Here is a 22,951-nt window from a genome sequence, read left to right on the forward strand (position 1 = left end):
GATGAAAAATACCTGTCTCAGGTATAAAACATCCCTTTCCAAAGAATACCCATCACAAATTGCAATGAGAAATGATAAACCAGTAGGAAGCTACAGGACTCAGAATTTGGGCCAAAATTAACATTTTTGGGCACTAAAAAGGTCATAGGACGGCCATCTTGAGTCCGATCGACCCAATTTTTGTAATGCTGATGGGCCCTGGGGGAATTCACATATATCCGAAAGATCAAGGTAATTGATCAAAGCGTCTTCAAAATTTCCCTCAAAAAGTTCAAAAATGTGTAAAAAGTGCTGATTTTGGCGAACAACAATGGCTGCCAGTCAGCCATCTTGAATCTGACAGGGCCAGTTTTTGGGCTGAAGATGTGTCTAGGGTAGATACATGTGTAACCCAAATATCAAGACATAACCTTGAAGCGTCTTCAAAACTTCCCAAAATAACTGGATTCCGTCTACGGACGGACGAACGGACGGACGGACGACGGACGAAAAGTGAACGCAATAGCCCGCTGGGACTAAAGTCCCAAGTGGGCTAAAAATACGCAAGTGACCTGCAGTGAAGTGACCCAAATGTGCATGATGGTAAAACACATTCTATTCCAATTGATACTTAATTAAAAAGCCGAAACTTTCTCTCGAAAGCAAATGTCTTCGCTCCGATAAGAATTCAGGGTGCAGCCTCACGAAAAAAGATTAACTCTTAAATCGTATTAAGATAAACAACTGAATCATTGAAGAAATAAAATCGGTTTATGAGGTTTTTAAACCTTTTTTGAAACGTGGTCCTGCCAACTAATTGGTCTTAGCCATTACAAGAATTTGAATCTCGTGAAAAAAAATATACGTGAAAGGAAAGAAAGTGATATTTTCATCAAAGTTTAACATATCCACGGTATTGACGCATCGAAGCCCCGAAAATGACCAAGTTGCTATCATCGCTTAAGGAGCTCCCGAAAGTGACACGACTCAGTTCTAGAGCCGTTATTTTCGGCCACATTTCTGCTGATGACTTAAAATATAGTAATGAAATAAAGAATATATACATTAATTTTTGCGATTTTGAAGAACTAACTGTACAATCATCATAGATGATATGATATAGGCCGTGAAACGTCGTTCGCGCACTGTTCACTAACGATCTGAAAATCTACTCGATGATTGGTTCGATCAGCGACGCCGGACCCGACAAGCGAGGGGTTATCGTTAAGCGAAGATCGAAAGATGTTCGTACGTATATTTACGGTGCGAAATTAGTTTAAATAAATGTTGTATACTGATGATAAAATCTCCACCCACCTTCATCGTCAAACCCGTGAGTGATTTCGTGACCTATAACCATCCCAATACCGCCATAGTTCATGGACCTATACAAAGAGAATGCGGAGAACGTTGCAGATTTCGCAACTAATTATTATCATTATTATTATTGTTGTTGTTATTATTAGAATTATTATGATTATTATTATTATCATCATAATTATTAGAAAGAAAGGTGATTTGAGTGCATGGAAATAATTTTTCTGCTGAGATTTGTTGTAAAATTGACTGCGGAGGGTTTCAGGGAATTATCACCTCATAGTGGATCACTTCACGTGCAGGTCTTCGTACTTCTAGACAAGGTTAAAATCGTTTCGCAAACATGTTCACTCTAACTGTTTTTTACTCATTCTTGCACAAAACCAATGGGGGAAAATACGCGACAAAATAATCCCAATCGAAACCCTGATTCTGCACTTTCTTTTGTCGAGGCGGGCGTCAGGTAATTACTATATCATGTACATCGATTATAGTTAAGAGACCGGAATGGTATGAAAAGTGTATGTCTTCAAGCCCTGACTGTCTCGCCGAATCTATATTATTCCAATCTTCACTTCCTACATGAATCATTTCTAGATATCGCTGTTTGGATGGGACGTCGTTACCCTATTTCAATCTATATTCATATTTGGTCAAAAATTCTTAATTCGACTGAATATGGGTTTGTACGGTCTGGACTTTAAGTTAAAATGAAAAAGTGCTATAAATTAGGCATTGATGGTTTTTACGAGAATAACACTCGATAGAAAAAAAAACATTCTTTGTCATGTTTGCTTCATTAATGGCATACATTTACACAGGCTATAGGTAACCGAGGTGTCTGAGGTTGAATAGTTTCAATACTTACTTTGGATATGTTTGACTATAAAATGGTGGCTGCAAAATTCCAGCGGGAAACACTGCAAAATAGATAAAATAATGCACCACTTACTAATGAATACATTACGAAGTATCAGAATAACAGCAATGGGACAGCGTCCACTTACAAATACTGAAATTCTCAAAAATATGAAATTATTTTATCTGTAGATGAATATCGACATATTTTTGCTTACATAATATCCCACTTTTTTAATTGAGAAAAAAGGAATCTTTTTTATTCTTGTAAAAAGAATATTGCATGATATCATGTAGTATTAAGAAAAATCTAATAAAAGTTACCGGATACCGAACAAAGTTGCTTTGCGTCAACAGATATTTTCTTGCTTAAAGAGCAAGACTTTCAACCTTTCAAACGTCAAAAACATCCGTTTGACTTTTCATCAAACAAGTCTGACCTGTTTTTATTAATCAACACCGCTATTTCGACGCTTTGGAAAAAAGTTGTCAAAAAGATGTAAACACGCTTCGTACACAAGGTTAACGAGTTTGAAAGTTTGCAAAACCGAGGATTTGTCAACAAATCATAAAGAAAAGAAGCTTTTACGTCGGAATTTTCACTTACTTATTTGATTCCTCGAGGAACTATAAAAAGCATTTACAACTGCCGGGGTCGTGGACCACCTAATAATAAATGAAGGCAAATGAGATTTTGAAATATATAAGATATATAGATATACAGATCAAATATTGAATAACATGAAAGCGGATTTTTTTTCCATTTGAAATATACGTACTTATTCTTATCGACTGGATCTCTCAATTTCTTCAAACTAGATAACACGAATTCTCTCAAATTGACGAGCACATTTTCGAAATATTTGTTTTCGTCGTAATTTAGCTGGGAAGAGAAGATAGCGAGGAATCAAGGGTGAGACGTTTTGGGTTTATTCAATTATCAGCCGATTTAGTTGACGAGCCACATGTTCATGATAACTATTCTTTATTTCTTTATTTTGCGGAGTAAAGATAATGAAATATGACGCGAAAAATCAGTAACAATTTTTGTCTCATCTAGATAGGATTTAGATCTAAAAACTGTCATTTCAAAAGCTTTATCGTTAGTGAGACGATATTTTTGTATTAACTTACCATTTTATAAAATTCGTTCAGAGCTGTGTCGTTCATTATTGCTTCCGGATATCCTATCTTGTACTGGATAGCGTCTGCCTGAAATATGCAATCATATCCTAGAAATATCTTGCTTTATTTTCGGACTTTAAGTAAATAAGAATGAAAACATTTTTCGTGCTTGATGGAACCTACGAGACGGCGATTGAAAGATTTACAAGAACTAGGATTTGAAATAACAGGAAGATTTCGAGAAATGTATTTACAGTAACGTCCAATAAGTTATTTACGTCCAATAAGTATACGCGAAAACAAGTACTTTAAAGGTTAAAGATTTGATAAAATGCTAGCTTCAGGAAATGTGTGTTGGGAATAGCACTATTTTGCGCTGTTACGAAGCGAATCCGTTTAATGTCAATACCTTTTCCTTGGCAACTTTCTTCGTATCGGCGTCCATCCATTCAACTGACAATAGTAGGTCGTTGAAAGCCTGCCGGATGTTAGCGATCATAGCTTCAGCCTACAAAGTATTTTCAGCATCAATTACATCCTCTCCAAGAATAGCTCTTCCAAACAATTTCGACATTTTGTTCAGCGAATTGATTCCACAAAATGTCGCTTGATGTTAATTCTACACCATATAAAAATATTCCCTCTGTTCGATTTGACGCTACAGTTTAGATTTGTTCATTTACAATGTGTTTACCATAAAATCAAATTTCAATTCATATCCGAGGAACTGAGTAATGCACGGACGTCACGCGTATTTTTTGTGACACGTGTAAGCAGTGAACGACGACAATGTTTTACTTCAGTTAACTGCTTACGCGTGATGTCCAAAATGACGCGCCGTCACGTCAATTTGCACTCCCTCTATACCTACATTCTCCCTATTAGTGGATTCGAATGCATCTTTCCCAAGGAAGACATTTACCTTTATAATCATTTTAAAATTCGTTTATTTTACCCCGTGTATTTTGATACAACGATAGTTTTCCTGGAAAAATGGAAATGGTCCGAATGGTCCTTTCTAGCCTCTGCTGAGATAAATTTATACAAAATGCTACATGCATAGATTCTACTTGAATTGCTTGAACTTACGTCAGCTTTAGCCCCGTGTTTGAAATGTTTTTGTACGAATATTCGCCCGACCGCCATTCCGAGGTATTCCTTCGTATAATCGACGCACGTTCGGAATCTTGGTCTTTCTGTACCGGTACCGTATAAAACCTGCAAACACAAGTTTTAGAATTGAAATCATCAATATTTGAGACATTTACGATTTCAAGAACTGGAATCAGTTTCATAGAACGCATTATTGTGTTATTGCGGATAATTAGTCTTTAGTCTTTAATCTTTAGTCGGGATTTTGTTTTCTGATATTTTTGTTCCGGTGGCAGAAGGTCGCGTTGATGGTTGGATAGTTTGGACTCGATATAACGGCAAAGATTGAAGCTCTAGGTTTTCCAAGTACCGACACCTCGGAAGGTTGCTGGCGTTTTCAGGCAGAATTAGCGGCAGCAGTTATCCGTCTTCATCTAATTGTAGGCTTGACGCCTTGGCGTTTCACAAATTAAGCCAAGGTTTGGTTCGCACACGGGCAAATAAAAATGGCTACCTCGCGGAAAACAAAAAATGTCTCTCCACTGTTTACCCGGCAAGTTAATATTTTTTTCATATATCAGTATTTTTACTAGATATCACACCCTCCGGGTGCGTCCGTACCTTGTCGTATCTGTTTTTGATATCGCGGTATTTTGACGGCAAATTATTGACCCTGTTCTTCAGAATACGCCACACCAAGTAATTTGCCACAGTCCTGAAAGATATTCAATCAATATCACTACCGATTCGATACAAAGATTTAGCGTTTCTTATGTAGGCCTATATACATGTACTTCGAACAGGATTCGCGTTAATTTTAGATTAATTTTATACCTTAGCTTCTCTGGGTGGATATAGGAAAATTGGAGAGTGGGGGTGTAAAAAGAAGCACATTTCGCTGATAAGTCAACAAAGCGAGAGCCACGAGTGGGGTTCCACCATAGGTATTAGATATTTTGATGAAATCTAGCCGAGAAAAGTTGTTATTTTGGAGTGTCCAATTTGCAAGTTTTTTTTCAAAATCTTGAAATAAGGAGTGACATATATATTTAGGTAATCGGCGGTCGAATTTACGGAAGCTTGTATCTAGATCGAAGTACATAATTGGAATTTTCGGTTCCGGTTCATCCAAATAATCATGCAAACAACCTGAACCAGCAAGCGACCTGATTTCAAACGATCGTGTCAGAAACGGCAATCTCTATCAGAAGGCAGGGATCCGGACCCCATAATCCATCCCTCAAATCCAGCCTGTAGCGATCGTACATACCTATTTGACGTACTGAAAATGACTGGCAGCGCTTGTTCCAGATATTCAGGCGCGTAGACGACTACTGGTTCCGAGGCGTTGATCGTATGGTTCACTACATTGAACATCCGGTTGAAATACGTCATCCAATCCCACTATGAAGATATAACATGTTAAAAATTTAGAAAATGGATTAATTCTCAGAAAAGTCAACGCACGTCGTATATTTAGTTCGATGATTTTTCCCGAGGATTTGATTGTCTTTGAGGATCAGCCAATGTTCAAAATTTAGAAAAAAAACAGGTCCCAGAAAAACACTTTATTGGAGAAAAAGAAATTTTACATAAAAATCTATGGTTTGACGTTTGCTGTTCAACTGAGCCCAGTCTTAATTCTTGATAAATATTTGGCAAGAGTTAAGTTAGTTCTTTTAAAGTTAGTTCACTTTCGATGAATCAAGTCTAGATTTAACTGTACAGAAGTGGATGTGCAGCAGAACAATCTCTTATTAATTAAGTATCTAAATCAATAAATTTTTCACGGCCATCAGATCAAGTGCTGATCCATTTTACCTGTGAAAAATTCTGCGCAAGCTCACCGACCGTCGTCTTGTGGTAAAGGGCTTCGGAGTCTCGCCTCTTTTCCTCCGGCATTGTGACCTTGAACGGAGAGAATAACTGTTTTTAACAACAAGATATCATTCAGTTTTTTTGCCAGATTCGGCTCCCATAAGCTGTAACCACGAAAAATACCAAAATAGAATTAAAAGGCCTTCGATATCTAAATGTTGATATTCAGTCATACAATTTGAGGCTGTGAAATCGAAATGTAGTCAAGGGGTATTTATTAATTTCAAAAATAGAAAAATAAAGCTCTGATTCGGATTTTAAGTCACGTTTCTCGTTGCGCGACGGTTTTGACAAATACAACACGAATAATCCATTTAGGATGATTTAGGCGGCGGTTCGCTTACGTTTGCTAACTTGATTTCAAAGTCGATCATGCTGGCGATTTCCTGTTCAGCGTACGCTTTATCAGCCCCGAGAGCCAAGGCGAAGTCTAGCGCGTATTGCTCGTACGCTTTTAACGTCTTGTCCTGCCGGCCTTTCAGATAATAGTCCCTGCCCGGCATTCCCAGAATCGGCTGGTCAACCTGGAGCAAAAAGCGTTGTTTTAGAAGCCGTAGACGCGCAAAAACCGCCCTGATCAAAGCGTCAATCGCTAAAACCTCCGGAGTCGCATATGAAAATCAAAAAGTTTCACCGAGTCTGTTTCACAGACAGACTCAAAGGTTTTGATGCGACTATTATGAAAAAGATGGGAGAACGAAGGGAAAAATTTAGAAAATATGAAAAAATTTGATAACGCCATATTCAAATTGAAGGGATCAGGAAGAAAATAAATATTTCGTTCGAGTATTTTCGACATAGAATCTTTGATGAAAAATGGAAGGGAATGAAAATTGAAATTTGGACCCCATGACCACCCGAAATCCGTCCCAGAAGAAGTTTCTTCAGCCATGTTGATACTATACTGAAAGAGTATTGAAATTGGAGTCGATCTGTAAAATAGACCTTAATCTGCAGTTCAACCTATATTTATACGTACGATGATCATTCTAGCGCTGGAATTGCGATCGTCGGATGATGCCGCCGAATGGACCAATACGCTGTTACTGAGCATCTTCAGTTTCAGCGTCAGATCTAAAACGGTGAACTTGTTTACGTCCCAGTTAGCGTCGAGAACGGGCCATCCGCCCAGTTCGACTATAAACGCCCGCAATGGTTGCAGATCTCTCCTTTCTATTTCGGCTTGAAAGTAAACGAAAAACTCGAATTAAATCATTCTTTCTCGTCTTCATTATGTTCAAAAGGTCGAAATTAATAACGCTATTTCTACGTGTACGACTAAAAAAAAATCTAAAGGGCAACTTTTTGCAAATCTGAATTTTCCACGAACACAAGTAATAAATGAATAGATTGTTTTCTAATTTTTTTAGATTGATTTCTTAGGTTTCTTTTTCTAAATAAAAGATATAGCGTAAACGTGCTTGCGCGCGTGTAAAGCTCGGAATAAGAGAAAAAAAGATCTACGACAAAGACGAACATTAAAGGATGCTGTGCTTTGTGCCTTAGTAATCTCAGATAATGAAAACCTGACGGGAAACAAGCTGTAATCTCTGCGTGTGACATAAAGACGCAGATGAATTGACTCTTGGAGAATTTACAAGAATGTAATACGTACTTTCGTTCATGCATGATTTGTAGTACTGTTTTGCCTTGATGACCGATTCCGGTTCGTCTGTTGTAATTGGCTCGGCTAGTAATTCTACAAAATCAAACCGGGAATTTAAAACATCGGAAAACAATGGCGGAAATCTCAAACGCTGCTTAGGCAATCGATATTTCCACTTTATGGCGAGCGAGGGAGGATCCACCAGGTTCGCCAGTTCTTCCACGTTCAATTTCTTCAATTCAAAATTCCAATTCGAATCGAATGAACTTTTCGCTTTCAAATGAATCACATAATACGCGAGTGAAAAAGTTCATCCACGTCGACATTGAATATTAAAGAAATCATATAAATCATATATTTTTGTTATGAAAAAGATCGATGACGTTTAATTCAACCTTTCGCTATATCTTAACCTGATTTTAGTCTCTCGCGATAAACGGAAAGTCACAGTCCTTTGGAGATGGGTTTCCGACAACAGGTCTACGTATACATACCATTCAAGATGACTTGTAATTCGTCTCTCAGTTTGCTGAAAGTGTTAATACTCGACGCGTCGCTCGGTATCGAGTTCTTCTTGTTCCACTGACCGCAGGCGTACTGGAAAAAGTCGTCGCACGGATTGACGGTCGAATCCATGCCGTTCATAACTCGAGCGGCTGGAAATCAAAAATATTCTCATATCATCGCCCAAAAACACGGAATCCCGGAATCGAATTTCCAATGATCTCATAAAACACTGTTTTTCGTGAACGCAAACACGACGCATAGAAACAGGGAAACACACAGACACAGAAACACGGAGTTTCTCTTTTCTCGTGAACGCACACGAGGCAAAGAAACGCTCGGAAATATGTTTCTTTTTCCAGTTTCGCTCGTTTCCCTGCGACTTTGGGCTTTATATTCTATGTTTAGTATCCTGAAGAGAGGATGATTAACGAGACAAAGAAATAATTAATTCTATGGCCTCTGGAAGTAATTGCTTCGGTAGGTGAGGGTTCGGTTGAGATGCGGGTAGACTTTAGTCCCAGAGAACGTCGATATAGGATTCTAGCCCGGAAAGAATATAAACAAAGGATTGGGTTCAAGAAAAAACCCACGTTACGAAGTAAGACTTCTAGAGAGGATTTTGATGTTTCGACTCAAATGCTACGAGCCATTTTCAAACAGATTTTCTTCAATCAAATTAGACATTCAATATTGTCTATAGAAACCAAGAGGAGTGAGGGCCTTGATATCTATCTTACGATCTTACGATATGACATTCGTTTTGGTGATGTTAATACGTAGAAATATACGTACACACACACACTCATATCGAGGGCCCATTCTAAGGGTGTGAATCAAATTAGACAACAGAATCAGGAGATTTCATACGAGCCCCAACCATTTCAAATATACAAATTATCATGGCAAACTTAAGACAGAGCCGAACTTCGTATACTGTGTATTTTTTGCCGGTAAAATCATGAGATTTTTCACTCGATTCCCTATAATAGCTCGCACGTAAATCAGTATTCAATCATGTACTATAGCGTCATATATAATGTATTTCTTGTTTGTATACTGTAACACTCGAATTGTATTTTGCATTAAGACCAAGAGTTTGTTGTCGAATTAAGTAAAGTTGAGTAAAATATCAATATGATTGAAAATGAACTGTTTTGACAGTAGACTTAATTCTAACTCACAACTGTGCCACTGCGGGTCTTACTTCGTTAATCATGCGTAGGGGTTTGTTTATCCGTGTATCTATAAATGTTTACCTGTTTTCACGCAGTCCGCGCTATAGCATACTTCATTCTTTCCCTGAGATGAGACTGCAAAAAATTGGGAGCAAAACATAAGAAAGCTTAACTAACGATCGCATCGATGGGATTGGATGGTTCTTAAAGCTTATAACGGCCCCGAGCAACAGCACAAATTAACGCAAAAAAACTTTCGTTCATAATCAGCCATCACAGATCAAAGTTGAAACGGGAAATGTATGTAAAATGAGATGATTTGTTTACCATGCCAATAGGCTGCAATAAGGAGGAGTGTTGGATTTATTCTTAGAAAAGTCAACCCACGTCATATATTTAGTTCGATGATTTTGCCCGAGGATTTGATTGTCTTTGAGGATCAGCCAATTCTTTTCAAAGCGTATCGAGCAGTTCACTTCTTACAAATCAAAATAAACAACTAAACATAAAAAGGTTCAAATATGTTTACTGATAGTACTTTTTTTCATAGATTTCCTTCGAATAGACTTTTTGCGCCATCAGCTCCCACCAATAAGAGAGTAAATACGCGTGCAATATTTCCGTTCAAAAACCGTTATTTTTAAAAATTTGAACCGCAGCTGCGTCGGTTATCTCTTGTCGTTGATTTTGAAATCGTATGTTATACACTGTATATATATAATCGAAAAACGGGGGCTCTTATTTGTTTAAAGCGCGAAACACGAAACATTTGTAAACGCCATTTACACAAGCAAAGTAAACTCGACTGACAAGACAAAAAACAACCGTCGAAGTTTTAACGTCATCATTGGCGCTACTACAACATTTATACTAACACCTTTCCGTGTCAGCGGCGATGAAGTCGGACGCAACACTTGTTACATTTTTGTCTGAGCTTGTAACATTTTCCTTGCAAGCGAACGAACAAAACCGTTTCGGTCTGACTTTCAACTCGGCAAAATCCGCTATGAAACTAATAATGAATTCTTCAGTTTCGTGAACTGAGAACACGAGGGAAGAATTTTTGAAATCAGTGTTTTCAGCCGGCTAGTGTAATAACTAAGTATCATATACGAATCTCGGTACTTTTTGACAGTTATTTTATTGATCTTGAAATAGGGAAAAATCACTCTTATCAACCTTGATCGATTAATTAAATTGATTTTGATTCGATTTGAATTGAATTTTATGTCCCTTATACAAACACACCACACCTGCCACACAGGGACTTGACTAGTTGTTAACCAATCTGCACATTTCATTTTTATTTCATATCGCTTAATTTCATTTTCTACATTAAGCGACATAGCAAGTTTTACATTACTATTACATTTACTATTTTCATCACATTGGAGGACACCAAGCGCGCTTGATAGCTGTTCACACCACGTGAGTCGACAGAAAACGGTAAACATTAAATGATCCATGTTTTGACGACCAGGGCATATCATCTTTTCAAAATGTTTAGTGCAATTTCCTTGGCTATTGACTTCATTTTTGAAAAAGGAAGTAATCTTTTCCACAGTCACATGGATTTGGTTTCACGGATGGGCGCTAGAATCAACTTTCAAGTCGAAACCATCTCATTTTCAGTGATTTATATAGATTACATGAAGTCGCAACTGATGAATCAATTACATTTTGAAAAGTGACAGGCAAATCGACTCCGGATTCAGATATCATTTCACTTATTCAATCTTAATCTTTACCGATGTCGACTCCGTATCAGGCTGGGTTACTGCTTATGAAAAACTTGGTTAACATTTTTCAAACGTTTTCTGTATCAATTCAGTAATGGTTTACAGCTTTCAGGGGTTCATCGCTTGAAAACACATATATACAATCGGTATTCTAAATCTAAAGAATAACCTAGAGAAGAAGTTACTTACTATTTACTGCATATAGTATGATCAGAATAACGGCCAATAGTATTAGTATAAAACACACGATCAGTAGACATAGTTCTAACTTCGTCCGTCGATTCAGCCATCTTCTTTTCTTCGACTGACCGCTGTAATGAGAGAGTATAACGACGATAGAATTCTCATGTAAAAATGCGTCCTCACGACGAAGGAGTTGTACAGTACAGAATACGAAAAATTATCGTTATTTTCGATTATTGTACGTTATCTACGACTGTAGGATCTGATTTCAGAAAGTGGGAGTCGAAAGTGGGAGTCGAAAGTGAGTTCTTGTCGGTCTTGGTGCAAATGAAAGCTAGTGTAATTTAGATGATTGAGTCGGTTTGAGCATTGTACGAGGCGATGGATTAAGCCCGACATAAATGTTCGAAGTAGCAAGAAATTCTTGGAAATTCGTCTGTTTATCATTTAAAGTTCATTAATGTTACGCAAGTTGGCTTTTGATGATGACACCACGACAGTTGTGTAACTAAGCGTGATAGACTCATGCTAGACACTGCGTCAGAAGTATTCATAGCATGGGTATGATCGCTTCTGACGAGAGTGGAACCAAAAATGTTAGGCCGAGTCTGTGGCTGAATATTGAGGGTCTTTATGGAGATATATCTAGTTCGCAATCGGGTCGGTTTTCCGCTGCTACGCACGACAGCTTTTAGCCCATTTGAAACTGGTCCCAATCGGCGGCCATCTTAGAGTATCGTCTTCATTCGTAGATATGAGAAAAGATTTTTTTAAACGAAAATATCAGGTTTTAACTGATAGTCTTGATATTTGCCGATTGGTAGCATCGTCATTGGACACATAGCGACTGACGATGTCACTGGACCCTATATTTTGAGTTAGAATTCTAATCAAGAAAATCTTGGAATCATCAGAGAGTTCACGAACTCGCAATCGTGTGGAAGCGAATCTCTAGAACTACATTCGCGACTTTCCGTCGGCGTAATTAGCTCAAAACTGCAGTACTGTCCCTCTAGAGACTCGTACTACGAATCGTATAATCAAATTGAAGGCGATTGTTGTCTAATTGATCGTCGCGTTTAACGAGATTAATATACCGACCAATTTGCTCAACAGCTATTGACGGTAATTGGGTCAGATGGAAACCCTAACAGAGAGTGACCTTGATCTTTGAAGCGGTTTTTATTGCGTATTTAACTTCCATCAATAGGATTTTTAACGTATCACCGTGAAATACCACACATTCAATGCGGTGATAATGATATTTACGACGAGTGCCCGTTTTTTTTCTAGTATAGCAGATGATAATACATCTGGACAGGATCAAAACAAAACGTATTGTTTCGAAACAATGGAAAAAGATGATAGAAAATACAACAGTGCATCGCAATGAATTTAGCAGTGCATCCTATCAAAGCCTCTTATTGGTGGTATAGGATTTTTCAGAAACACCAGGGCCAGTTTTCACTGGGTCGTGGGGGCAATTTCACTGACGAAGCTTCTATATTGATACTAATTATACATAGATATATTCTATATTGATGTTAATATTTCATTGCATGTATCTCCTGTATATGATTTGTAATTATTCGGAGCAATAAAATGGAAGTTCAAGTTCAAGTTCAAGTTCATGTTCTTCTATTCCTTTAAGTTGTATCAGTTGTATATATAAAACCGACTCCGTGGTCCGAATTCGTGAAAAAGCTTAATCTTGAAACGGTTAAGTTTGAATTGTTGTCCTCATTAAAAACATGAAGAACCAAAGCAATCAATCCAAAAATTTGAGAAAGACTTTTCGTGAAATCGGACCCAGCCGGACCCAGTCCTGAAAATTCATATCAAAAATTACGTATATATATATATAAAATGCAATGCTGCGCATATATGTTGAATACCTGCTGGGTATCATACATTCAGTGTCGTCATCAAACTGAGATAGAGAGTTTGTGAAGGAATTGTCGAGTTCCGTCGCCATTTTAAGAACTTTCGGCGTGTTTCGACACGCGGAATCTGATGATGAATTTCTATATTCAGACGCGTTCACCTCGAATCGATCGATTGGCGCGTCGAAGAAGCTACGACATTGTCTCGATAACAGGAGAACGAGTATACGGCGATTATCCAACAACCAGACGGGAGACTTGAAACACACGTGTCGCCGATCGGATGGTTTTGACAGTTTAATTCCACAACCCGAACTTCAAAAGCTTTAACTAACGAAGCTGTTGTAGATGGCCAAATGCGTTTTATGCCCGGCGTCGTCGCGGATAATTAGATCTATCTTCGCCGATGACGATGTTTTTAGAAGAATTTTCTATAGATAATCACGTTACACCGGAGCAGTCCGACGATTTCAAGCCGGAGCGATCACGCTGCACAAGTAGAATAATCGACCCGGATAGATTGCGCTCAATTAACGACGAGTTTCGCCGAGTTTCGGGTCAGAGATTGCAGCGCGTCGCCAGCGATATCGACGCGAACTGGTCACTCGTAAAGCGAAAAACTTTTCACCACAGAACAACCCTATACGCGATGCCGAAGAAACATAAACCGGAATCAGCAGAGAAAAAAAAACGACGTCAATAATTTCACGATTCAACCATCCGTATATGCCCGTATATCCCACACGCGAGTATACCGAAGAATATACTTGAATATCGTAAATATATACGCGTATTTATGTAAACAGCGAGAAGCTATCGTTTATCCTTAAACAAACAACTAAAATATACGAATGTATCAACACAACGAATATTAATGTGTGGACAGATGCGGTCGCAAAGCTTAGCATTATAGTCACCATAAAATATACATTCCTAGGTTTATGTCACACAAACGTATTAAGTCATTTGACGCCTATCTACACGCAGTTAAAGCGCGGATGTAACAGCAATATGGAACATAATTCGCTAAACAAGCATATCGTAAAAAAAGAACATCGTCCGCGCTCGCGATATTTGCGCGCAAAGACAAACAGCATTTATTCAAACGTCCGGCGTTGTCTATCGACAAATATTTCCTCGATAAAACAACGGAAAATATACGCATATATACACCGTCGGTATATCGAAATGCGTAAACGGAAGTTCAAAGATATATAGAGCCTGTTGCGATCAGATACGGCGTGTCAGGCGAACACAGTACGGTGTTCCAGGAAGACTTCGAGGAATGTCGCATCGATGCGGCTCGCCGAATTCGCCGCCGCAGGGATAACAATATAGAAAACAGCGAAAAAACCGACACACACGCATATAACTAATACATACATTTAACATATATATATACATATATATATTTGAAAAGCTTATATGGTTACCGTTTAACGGATCTAATCGACCTGATGCTAATTTGTACTAATGAAGTTGCTGCTGCGCTGGTGCGCCACTGACACGAACTCGCAATTAACAGCCGCATTACGGGACTATACCGGCCGACTGTGGAATGGAGATTTATTTCTTTTTCAACCGCGTTTTCGAAAATGCGGCAAACCTCACGATCCGGGCACAGCGATGAAGTACGTTTAAATAGTCGAATGGATGAATGGCAGCTGTTTTGCTTGATTAGCAATTAATACGACTAGTTAATTACGCCGTTAATTGCCTTGGTTGGATGTATGACTTAATTAGTTGAATTTCACCGAGTCTTCGGTTGTTTCCACGGTGATTCTACGATTTCGTGTACCCCACCCAGTTGTACGCTCCCAACGCACACGACACAGGGAAACAGAAGTTATCAGTAAACAGAAACATTATTTCCGAGCGTTTCCCTATGTCGTGTGCGTGTGTGAAACGAGAAACATGTTTTCGAGAACAAAGTTTCCGAGATCAAACATGTGTCATTCCGTGTTTCTCTGTGTTTTCGTGTTTCAGTGTGCGCGTGCATCTTGTGTGCGTGGGTTCTTGGGCGAAGAAAATGAATACGTAGCTTCGTTTGCTACGGAATTTCATGCCACTCGCCGCTGGTCGAAATAATCATCAATTTTCAATAAATAGACGTCGAGAACAGAAGAAAAATTGCAGACGCCGGATAAACGGAAGATATTTTCTTGGGAAAGGTTTACACGGTCATACGAAACGTAGGTCTGATTCTCGTGTTACCGACATTTTCCCGCCAAAATCGTTTCGCAGTAGAGGAATTTGAAGAAATCCGACGCGTGTCGACATGAACAGAAATCTACCGAAGACGAACTCGATCCAGCATCGATTATCTAGCGCCAGAATGGTTTCGGACAGAATAGACCGGAATAGACCTTCTCAAATTGTTCATTGCTTATGTACGATAACACGAAATTCCGAACGGTTACAAGTTACATATCTAATAATATGAAATCCTGATGTTGAATGAATTAAGCCCATAGATTAAATTCTTAGTCAATTGCACAGGCAATTGCACAATCATGGCTTAAGTCAGTCTAAAACCAGCTTAGTTCTATGATAATCTATTACAACCTAAGAAGAGTATCAAGATTTATGACCACTGTTTGACTTACGACCGTGCAACCGAGCCAGGAGTGTATACTTCGACAACAAGTTGTCGGTCAGATTTGACGCTACTTATACTGAAATTATCAACTCATTATCAACTCATTTATCAACTCATTTCAACGATTTCAACCGGTTCTTAAGACTGGAATTGTCTTTAACCCGGGGCTAACTTAATTCATTTTCAATTGAGTCGAAGTTTCGATCAGAAAATACGTCGACGACTGGTATTCTCGCTGCCCTAACGATTTTCTACCGAAAATAGATATCTCATATCTACAAGGATTATACATAACGCAATAAGATACTGTAAAGGATAAATAACAAATGGATTTAAAATGAATATGAAATAAATGAATAATACCAACGTGAAAATTTGGAGGAACACACACGACGCGCACGCAAAACAAACTGAATAAAAACCTGCAGTGAATACGGCGCCTGATTTCTCATGGGCGTCCCCAGGAATTGCTTTGAGGAGTTCGTTACTAGGAAAAGAGGGGGTCTGGGGGGTCCAACCCCAGATAATTTTTGAAATTTTCGTGCAAGAGGCGCGTTCTGGTGTAATCTGAGGCCGATAGTTAGACTGGTTACCGTTTACTTTGCATGTATCGATTTTATTTTGCTAATTTAGCAAATGCAGACCACTGTGCCGACGTTCGTCGACGTTTGAAAATTCATAAAAGGGGGTTTGTTCGAACTACCGAACCCCCTAGGGACGCCCATGACTCTCGACCAAGCTAACGGAGTCACAGAATTCAGGCGGGGACAAGTTCTGAACAGGTTAATGAATATATGTATGTATAGCACACATGGGATTTTCTGTACTAACGCCGTCTCTTTATCTTATATTCAAATTATCAATATGATTTCGTGTCTTGAGGAGAACCTGCGATCCGGCAGGGACGACCCGAGAAACGATCATCTGCCACACGCGCTTCCACCGTGTCCGGCAGTGACGGACACGATCCTTTTTGCCGCTTGTAAACAAATTATCGAGTAATTTTGCGCAACGTGCTACTGATGAATTTCGCGCAGACGTTGGCGAAATGCAGTTTACACTCGGTGTGGTTGTCTGTTGAACCGTGTCTGATGACCAACAGTCGAAACTGATTCAATCACGACGCCTTCACTGCGATCTTCCGCTCCGAGTACAACGTGAAATTGTCATAACTGCACCGTCTGTGATTTGATTTCCATGAAAGACGCCAGACGCAGACATCGCTACTGGTCCGTCGCTGAAATACGACGCTTCCGAATTTTGAATCGTCATTGTTACGAGTCACATTTTCACCACAAATAAACGAGTGCATATAGTATATTTTCCAACATCGACCGATGGTGTGTACGTATTTTAGCATAATTGGCATCAACTGTTATTTTGCCGTTGGGTTTGTTTGGTGGGTGTACGTCGTAATGTTTGTACTCCCACGAGATCATCGATCATTAAAACGTGAACGTCGCGAAAGATAAAAAGTGCCTGGATATCATATCTCTGGGAGGTTTATTCCGTAGTGTAAGCGATCGGTTTACACGCGTATTGGCGATGGTTCAGACAAAATACCCAAAGCGTATTAAAGATCGTTCGACGATACAAAATGAGCATTATAGTCGACTTGAGAAATCCCTGGCCGAAAAGCTGAGAATGACCCGCGGGCGAATATGAATGATATTATGAAGACGGTTTATCCAAAATGTACACGATTTAGCTGTCATTCTAGTATCAGAACCCGATTGCAAGGAGGCTTATTCCACCCAGTGTGCATGTATATAGCCGACAACTTCAAATCAGTTGCCCGACAAAGTTGTAGAACCCATTTTGGTTCTACAACCCAGCTAAAACCATCATACAATTTAAGACCCCAGGGGCGGGTTCCATATAGTTATGACTAAAGACCAAAATTGGTCTTACATCTCAAGACTGGTCTTAAGTTGTTAGATTGGCTATAGAAAAGGTGGTCTTAGAGGGTTCTTAAGTCTAAGCCTTGACTATGGAACCAGCCCTTGAGCCCATAGTCTTAAGTTGTTACACAGGCTTTAGAACTAAGTTGGTCTTAGAATAGTCTTAGATACAAGTCATGACTGTGCAACTGGCCCCAGGGCAACTCAAATCCGTGGGCCGAATCTTTTGTATAGATATTCACCCCCGTTTTTTAGGAACTCCCACGTGCTCGAACGATGCCAAGGCTCCGCCAGCAAACGCCTCTCTGATCGCGTATCGGTTACACACAATCGAGTTAATAGAGTACTCAATTTCATTTGCATATTATAGACGCTCTACTACATATCTATATATATATATATATATATATATATATATATATATATATATATATATATATATATATATATATATATATATATATATATATATATATATATATATCGCGGTCGATGATTATTGACTGAAGAAATCTTCTTGGGGTATCAATATTTCGTTGGAATAATAACGGCGAAGAATAATAACAAATCAAAACAAACGCGTGGTGTCTTCTGGTAGTTTATTCAGGTGCAGACGAGGACCTCGTTTATACGAAGCTGAAAACCCCGTTGCCTATTATTTCCTCGCAACGGGAGTAGAATTACTTGATAGGCAACGTCGGTTATTGCAGAAATATGATTATACCCAGATATTGATTAAGTTCTATAATTTGCACCTGCCGTCAAAGATTTAAGCAGGTTTGTCTAGATGAGATTATGTGTGTATCTTAATACTTCTCAAGTAAAACCGCTGAAGTCGATGAATTTTACTAAAATCCATTCGGAAGAACTTCAATTTTTTCATTTCCAATTCAGTAACAGATCAACTCTATGAAATTAGCATAAATAGGATAAAGCAGAATCCACTGCATATCGAGAAACTAAATGTGATACGACTTTTTGCATTGTTGAGGATACTTTAGACCAAAGCCGCCACTAATTGCGCCTGGAAATATTTCACAATTATGCACGAATGAAAATTTTTTCTTACCTGTAAACCACATCATCTGGACGAGTTGACTTCATGTTGTTAACTGTGCAGAAATTTGCATTCGTTTTATGTCAAGTGAACTGTTTGTATTGTATTCAAGAATCTTATAGTATCACTTAACCTTGTCTCCGAATGAGTCGAGCTACCAAATTACCCAACAACCGAGGTCAAATTCATTTGTAATCACTTCGCGTTTATTCGAAAACAAATCTTTTCGTACCCTTTTACCTCATTTGCCTTTACGTCGTTCAGATCTTGGTTTCCCAAGACTAACCCTATTGGATTTATCATTTAACCTCACGACGAAAAACATCATCATCTTTTGGTTAACAAGGCAGAGATAAAGCGTTTTTGAAGCACAGACGCAGGGAAACGCAGAAACAAGGAATCAAGCATGTTTGATCTCGGAAACATTGTTCTTTCTCCTGTTTCCATGTTTTCCCGCGTTGTGTGTTTTGGGCCTTACGTTGGAATCTGTATTTGAAATTGTGGTCGCTTTCCGAGGCGAGCAGTTACTGAAAAATCACGTCCCGTTTTTTTTTTCTCGAAAGTTCATTTAAGTCTAATTTTGGCTCCCTTCGTGGATGACGTAAAGCTCATATTAAGTCCTCCCCCTGCTTTCAATCAAGTCTAATGGATTCTACTTTTGATGCCGAGAAATATATTAGATGTTCGCCTAAGTCTCTTTAAGTGGTAGTGTATAAACGTATGGTCGGATAATTAACTGGTTATAAGATGCCACTTCGGCGGTAAAGCCCGTCACATCTTTCCGCAATGATTTCCTGTCTAATATGCCGGCGGCTCCATTAAAGTTGATCTCGGTAAAATCAGCATAATGGCTTTTGATTAAAACTACGCGACGTTTACCGAACGTACTTAAAGTGGCAACGGCGACGAGAAAACGCCAGAAAGGGATTCGTAATATCGGAAAGGGATATAACGGTTATTACTGATTGAATGCAAAATAAAGCCCTTATCCGCAGTTGAGTTCAATGAGGACTTCACGCCGTACAGTCGCAATCGATCATTCAAGTTGGAAAAGCAGGGCGAACTTCGCCTATCGGAGTTAGTCGACTGTTTGCGAACTAAGTGCAACCGAATATCAGTTCATGTCGGAACTATCATCCGGACATAGCGAACTACGGGATTGAGCAAGGTCGCTGTAGTTCGGACCTACTTCCTAGTTGGCCGAAACTTTACATGCGTTAAGTCAGAACTATATCGCGTTCGGTTGATTAGTTCCGACGACTAGTCGACTAACTATGAAAACCAAGGCGGCTAAGGTGTGCGATAAGATATTCGACGAACAAAAACCCATCCTTGCTCGGCAGGGATTCGAACCTGATGGCATCGCTAGACTCAGCCGCGGCACAAAACCCTGGCTGATTATCCCAGTGCGCAGAATGGCCACACGTTTTCGTGCGGCGCCAATCAGATTGCCCGTTGTATAATCGCTGAAGCAATTTCATGGATTGCTAGAAATGAAATAATCCAGACTAAAATAAAATGCGACATTTGATTGGCTAATTAGATCATCTAAGATGTGCATTTACCTGTGCACGCCAATAATCCGCAGGGTTTTGTGCCATGGCTGAGTCCAACGATGCAGTCAGGTTCGAATCCCTGCCGAGGGTAACCACACCAAAAGATCAAATATATTCTTCTATGTTATTATTTACGCCACCTGGTGGGATAACTGGAATGAAGGGTCCTTGGGGGATGGTTAACACATTTGAAATAATATAAATAATATACAATTATTCGTGCTCGAGCAAACAGAGTTCCATCGACCTTCCCTGCATAGATAACTAGCCCAGTGAGGTCAACGCGCAAATGAATTGTATATACGTATATATTTAAACGACCCCGAACGTACGTGGTCAAGCCTGAATTAATGCACGACGGAATAATTCCTAATTTACACCACGAGTGTGTCAACGTGTCATTAAGTATCGATATTAATATAAAGGTAATTAAGCCTATGAAGTTTGTACGTACATGGCGTCGTTTTGGTACGGACTTAATTGTCAACTTAGGTATATGTGCATACGTTGGCTTTGAGAGCGCTTAAAGTACTTTGAATTAAAGACCTATCGCCAGGAACCTTTTACCGTTCAATCGTCACAATTCGCATTCAAATATGAATATTGATATTTCTGTAATATAAGTCTTCGGGACATCATTAATGTATATGTGTACGTGTGTGTGGTCTCATTTCATCGAGATCCCTAAAATTCAGACGGTATTTCGTAATAATTGCATCGTGTTGAGCCGGAAGAAATATCACATTTCATTAGTCATAAGCGAAATAAGATGAACAATAGTCAAACGAGTTGAATATTTTTTTGAGTTATTTGCATTCTACTTTAATAAAGCGAACGTGCGATTTTTGATCTTCCATTTTATTACCAACTTCCTCGTTGTGAGTGTCTTCGTGCCTTGAGGTCGCGATATATGAATCTAATATATGACCTAGCACCTTCCTTCGCCGAGGGTCGCTATTTGAGCAAACTTTTCACGGTGGCAATAACTTAATAAACGTTTATTGCGTGGCCCTACACGATGCGTATATTACTTTTATTTTGGGTCAAGAACGTTCGGTCTATGCGTGGCAATGTCGAAGAGGCTTCACGCTTGTGTTATTAGTTCCTGTGAAATATAGACCTCGTGGCCGCGGTTGTAATCTATCGACCGATCAAACAAGACAAGTGTACGTGTTAACAAGCTAAACGACATTAATTGCACACGTTCGGTAACGGCGTATTTCCCGTAGTTCGCGGGGGCAAACACCTGAACCGCCGGTCAGCCAGAACACACATCCTCCGCTGTCCGTATAGATGTAGTGTCGCAGAGTGGCTTCTTTTGATCTATGAAGGGAACAGTACCGTTCAGGTGGCTGTACACACATTTCCTTTCATCCCGGCCCTCGCATATGCATTCGACTTCAATCGAGCACGTACAGTAACCGCCGCAGAGAGAAGAAATTTCAAAAACAGCGTCACTCACAGCGAAGGTTGGGAATTTTGTCTATGAAACAAACACGCACGGACATTTTAAAAGATGGCATCAGGCGATCCCACTGGCTTGGGTTCCTCGACGCTCAACGCAGACGACGCACGGAAACACGGAAACACGGAAACAGCAGACATAAACATTATTTCCGAGCATTCCCCCGCGTCGTGTGAGAAACTAGAAACATGATTTCGGGAAACGTGTTTCCGAGATCAAACCTTTTTGATTCTGCATTTCTGTGTTGGCGTGTTTCACAGCGTCGTCCGCTTTGGGATTTGGAATCACAAACTATGGTCTACGAACTTTATCAAATCGCTTTAAAACTGAAACTATGCGTTCTTCGCTTTCGTAGCCTTTACAACCACGGTGGACGAACGGAACCAAAACCATCTTCTGATCGGTAGCTTCGTGAATACGCGAGTTTATGTGTATATAGAGTTGATTTATATTTGTGATTTTTTCAGTGCGGTCCACGGTAAGGTTGTGTTACCGTCTGATAAGAACGACTCGTCTGTTCGTGAACAAAGCTGCATCCTCAATCGCTGACAGTCTATAGCAACTGCGCTAACTACTCGGTTGCCGAGAGCAGACGAATATTTCGATGAATGAAAAGTCGTTTTCACAAACGAATGAAGGGAAAGAATTTCTCGGAGACGAGAAATATTGTCTAAACGCTCATCATTTCTGATCATATGTATTCTCATTTCATTTCGTGTTAGGTCCACGGGTTATATTTATTCTATTTCTAATCAAAATCCGAGAACTATGGTATTTGCAACCCCGAGCATTTTAAACCGTTTCCATGTAATTCGAGGTTCAATCCGCGCGGTCTAACTCCGGTATAGTGCGCATCGGTGTTAGGTTTCTTCGAGCAATTTCATCACAAAACGAGCGCTTTTATAGTGATTCGATTAATCCAGAAACTCATCTTTCCTCTCAGCGCAAAAGCGTTTTCCGCAGTATTTCGTTTCGACCGGAACATAATACGTCGTTAAAAATGTGGTAAGCTGCAGTCGCAAATATTAGCG

The 22,951-nt window shown here is 39.4% G+C and overlaps 1 protein-coding gene across 6 annotated transcripts in view; it reads right to left on the reverse strand.

Annotated features, from left to right (window-relative positions):
- Positions 1 to 22,951, reverse strand: part of LOC141908908 (neprilysin-like) — a 37,308-nt gene that overhangs the window by 7,301 nt on the left and 7,056 nt on the right. For 3 of the 6 annotated variants that reach the window (XM_074799185.1, XM_074799188.1, XM_074799191.1), the window contains exons 3-18: positions 11,466 to 11,587; positions 9,619 to 9,672; positions 8,350 to 8,511; positions 7,865 to 7,948; positions 7,229 to 7,431; positions 6,594 to 6,773; positions 6,193 to 6,279; positions 5,642 to 5,775; positions 4,993 to 5,086; positions 4,369 to 4,497; positions 3,689 to 3,787; positions 3,289 to 3,366; positions 2,934 to 3,037; positions 2,762 to 2,820; positions 2,165 to 2,216; positions 1,297 to 1,364 (exon numbers count right to left, since the gene is read on the reverse strand). In XM_074799185.1, coding sequence (XP_074655286.1) covers positions 1,297 to 1,364; positions 2,165 to 2,216; positions 2,762 to 2,820; positions 2,934 to 3,037; positions 3,289 to 3,366; positions 3,689 to 3,787; positions 4,369 to 4,497; positions 4,993 to 5,086; positions 5,642 to 5,775; positions 6,193 to 6,279; positions 6,594 to 6,773; positions 7,229 to 7,431; positions 7,865 to 7,948; positions 8,350 to 8,511; positions 9,619 to 9,672; positions 11,466 to 11,587 — 1,709 coding nt within the window. Of the gene's footprint in view, positions 1 to 1,296; positions 1,365 to 2,164; positions 2,217 to 2,761; positions 2,821 to 2,933; positions 3,038 to 3,288; positions 3,367 to 3,688; positions 3,788 to 4,368; positions 4,498 to 4,992; positions 5,087 to 5,641; positions 5,776 to 6,192; positions 6,280 to 6,593; positions 6,774 to 7,228; positions 7,432 to 7,864; positions 7,949 to 8,349; positions 8,512 to 9,618; positions 9,673 to 11,465; positions 11,588 to 13,354; positions 13,644 to 22,951 lie in introns of those variants that run through there. The other 3 variants (XM_074799189.1, XR_012619645.1, XM_074799190.1) reach the window with 3 other exon arrangements.

The sequence above is a fragment of the Tubulanus polymorphus genome, chromosome 7, assembly GCF_964204645.1.
Source record: "Tubulanus polymorphus chromosome 7, tnTubPoly1.2, whole genome shotgun sequence".
In the NCBI taxonomy this organism is placed as follows: Eukaryota; Metazoa; Nemertea; class Palaeonemertea; order Tubulaniformes; family Tubulanidae; genus Tubulanus; species Tubulanus polymorphus.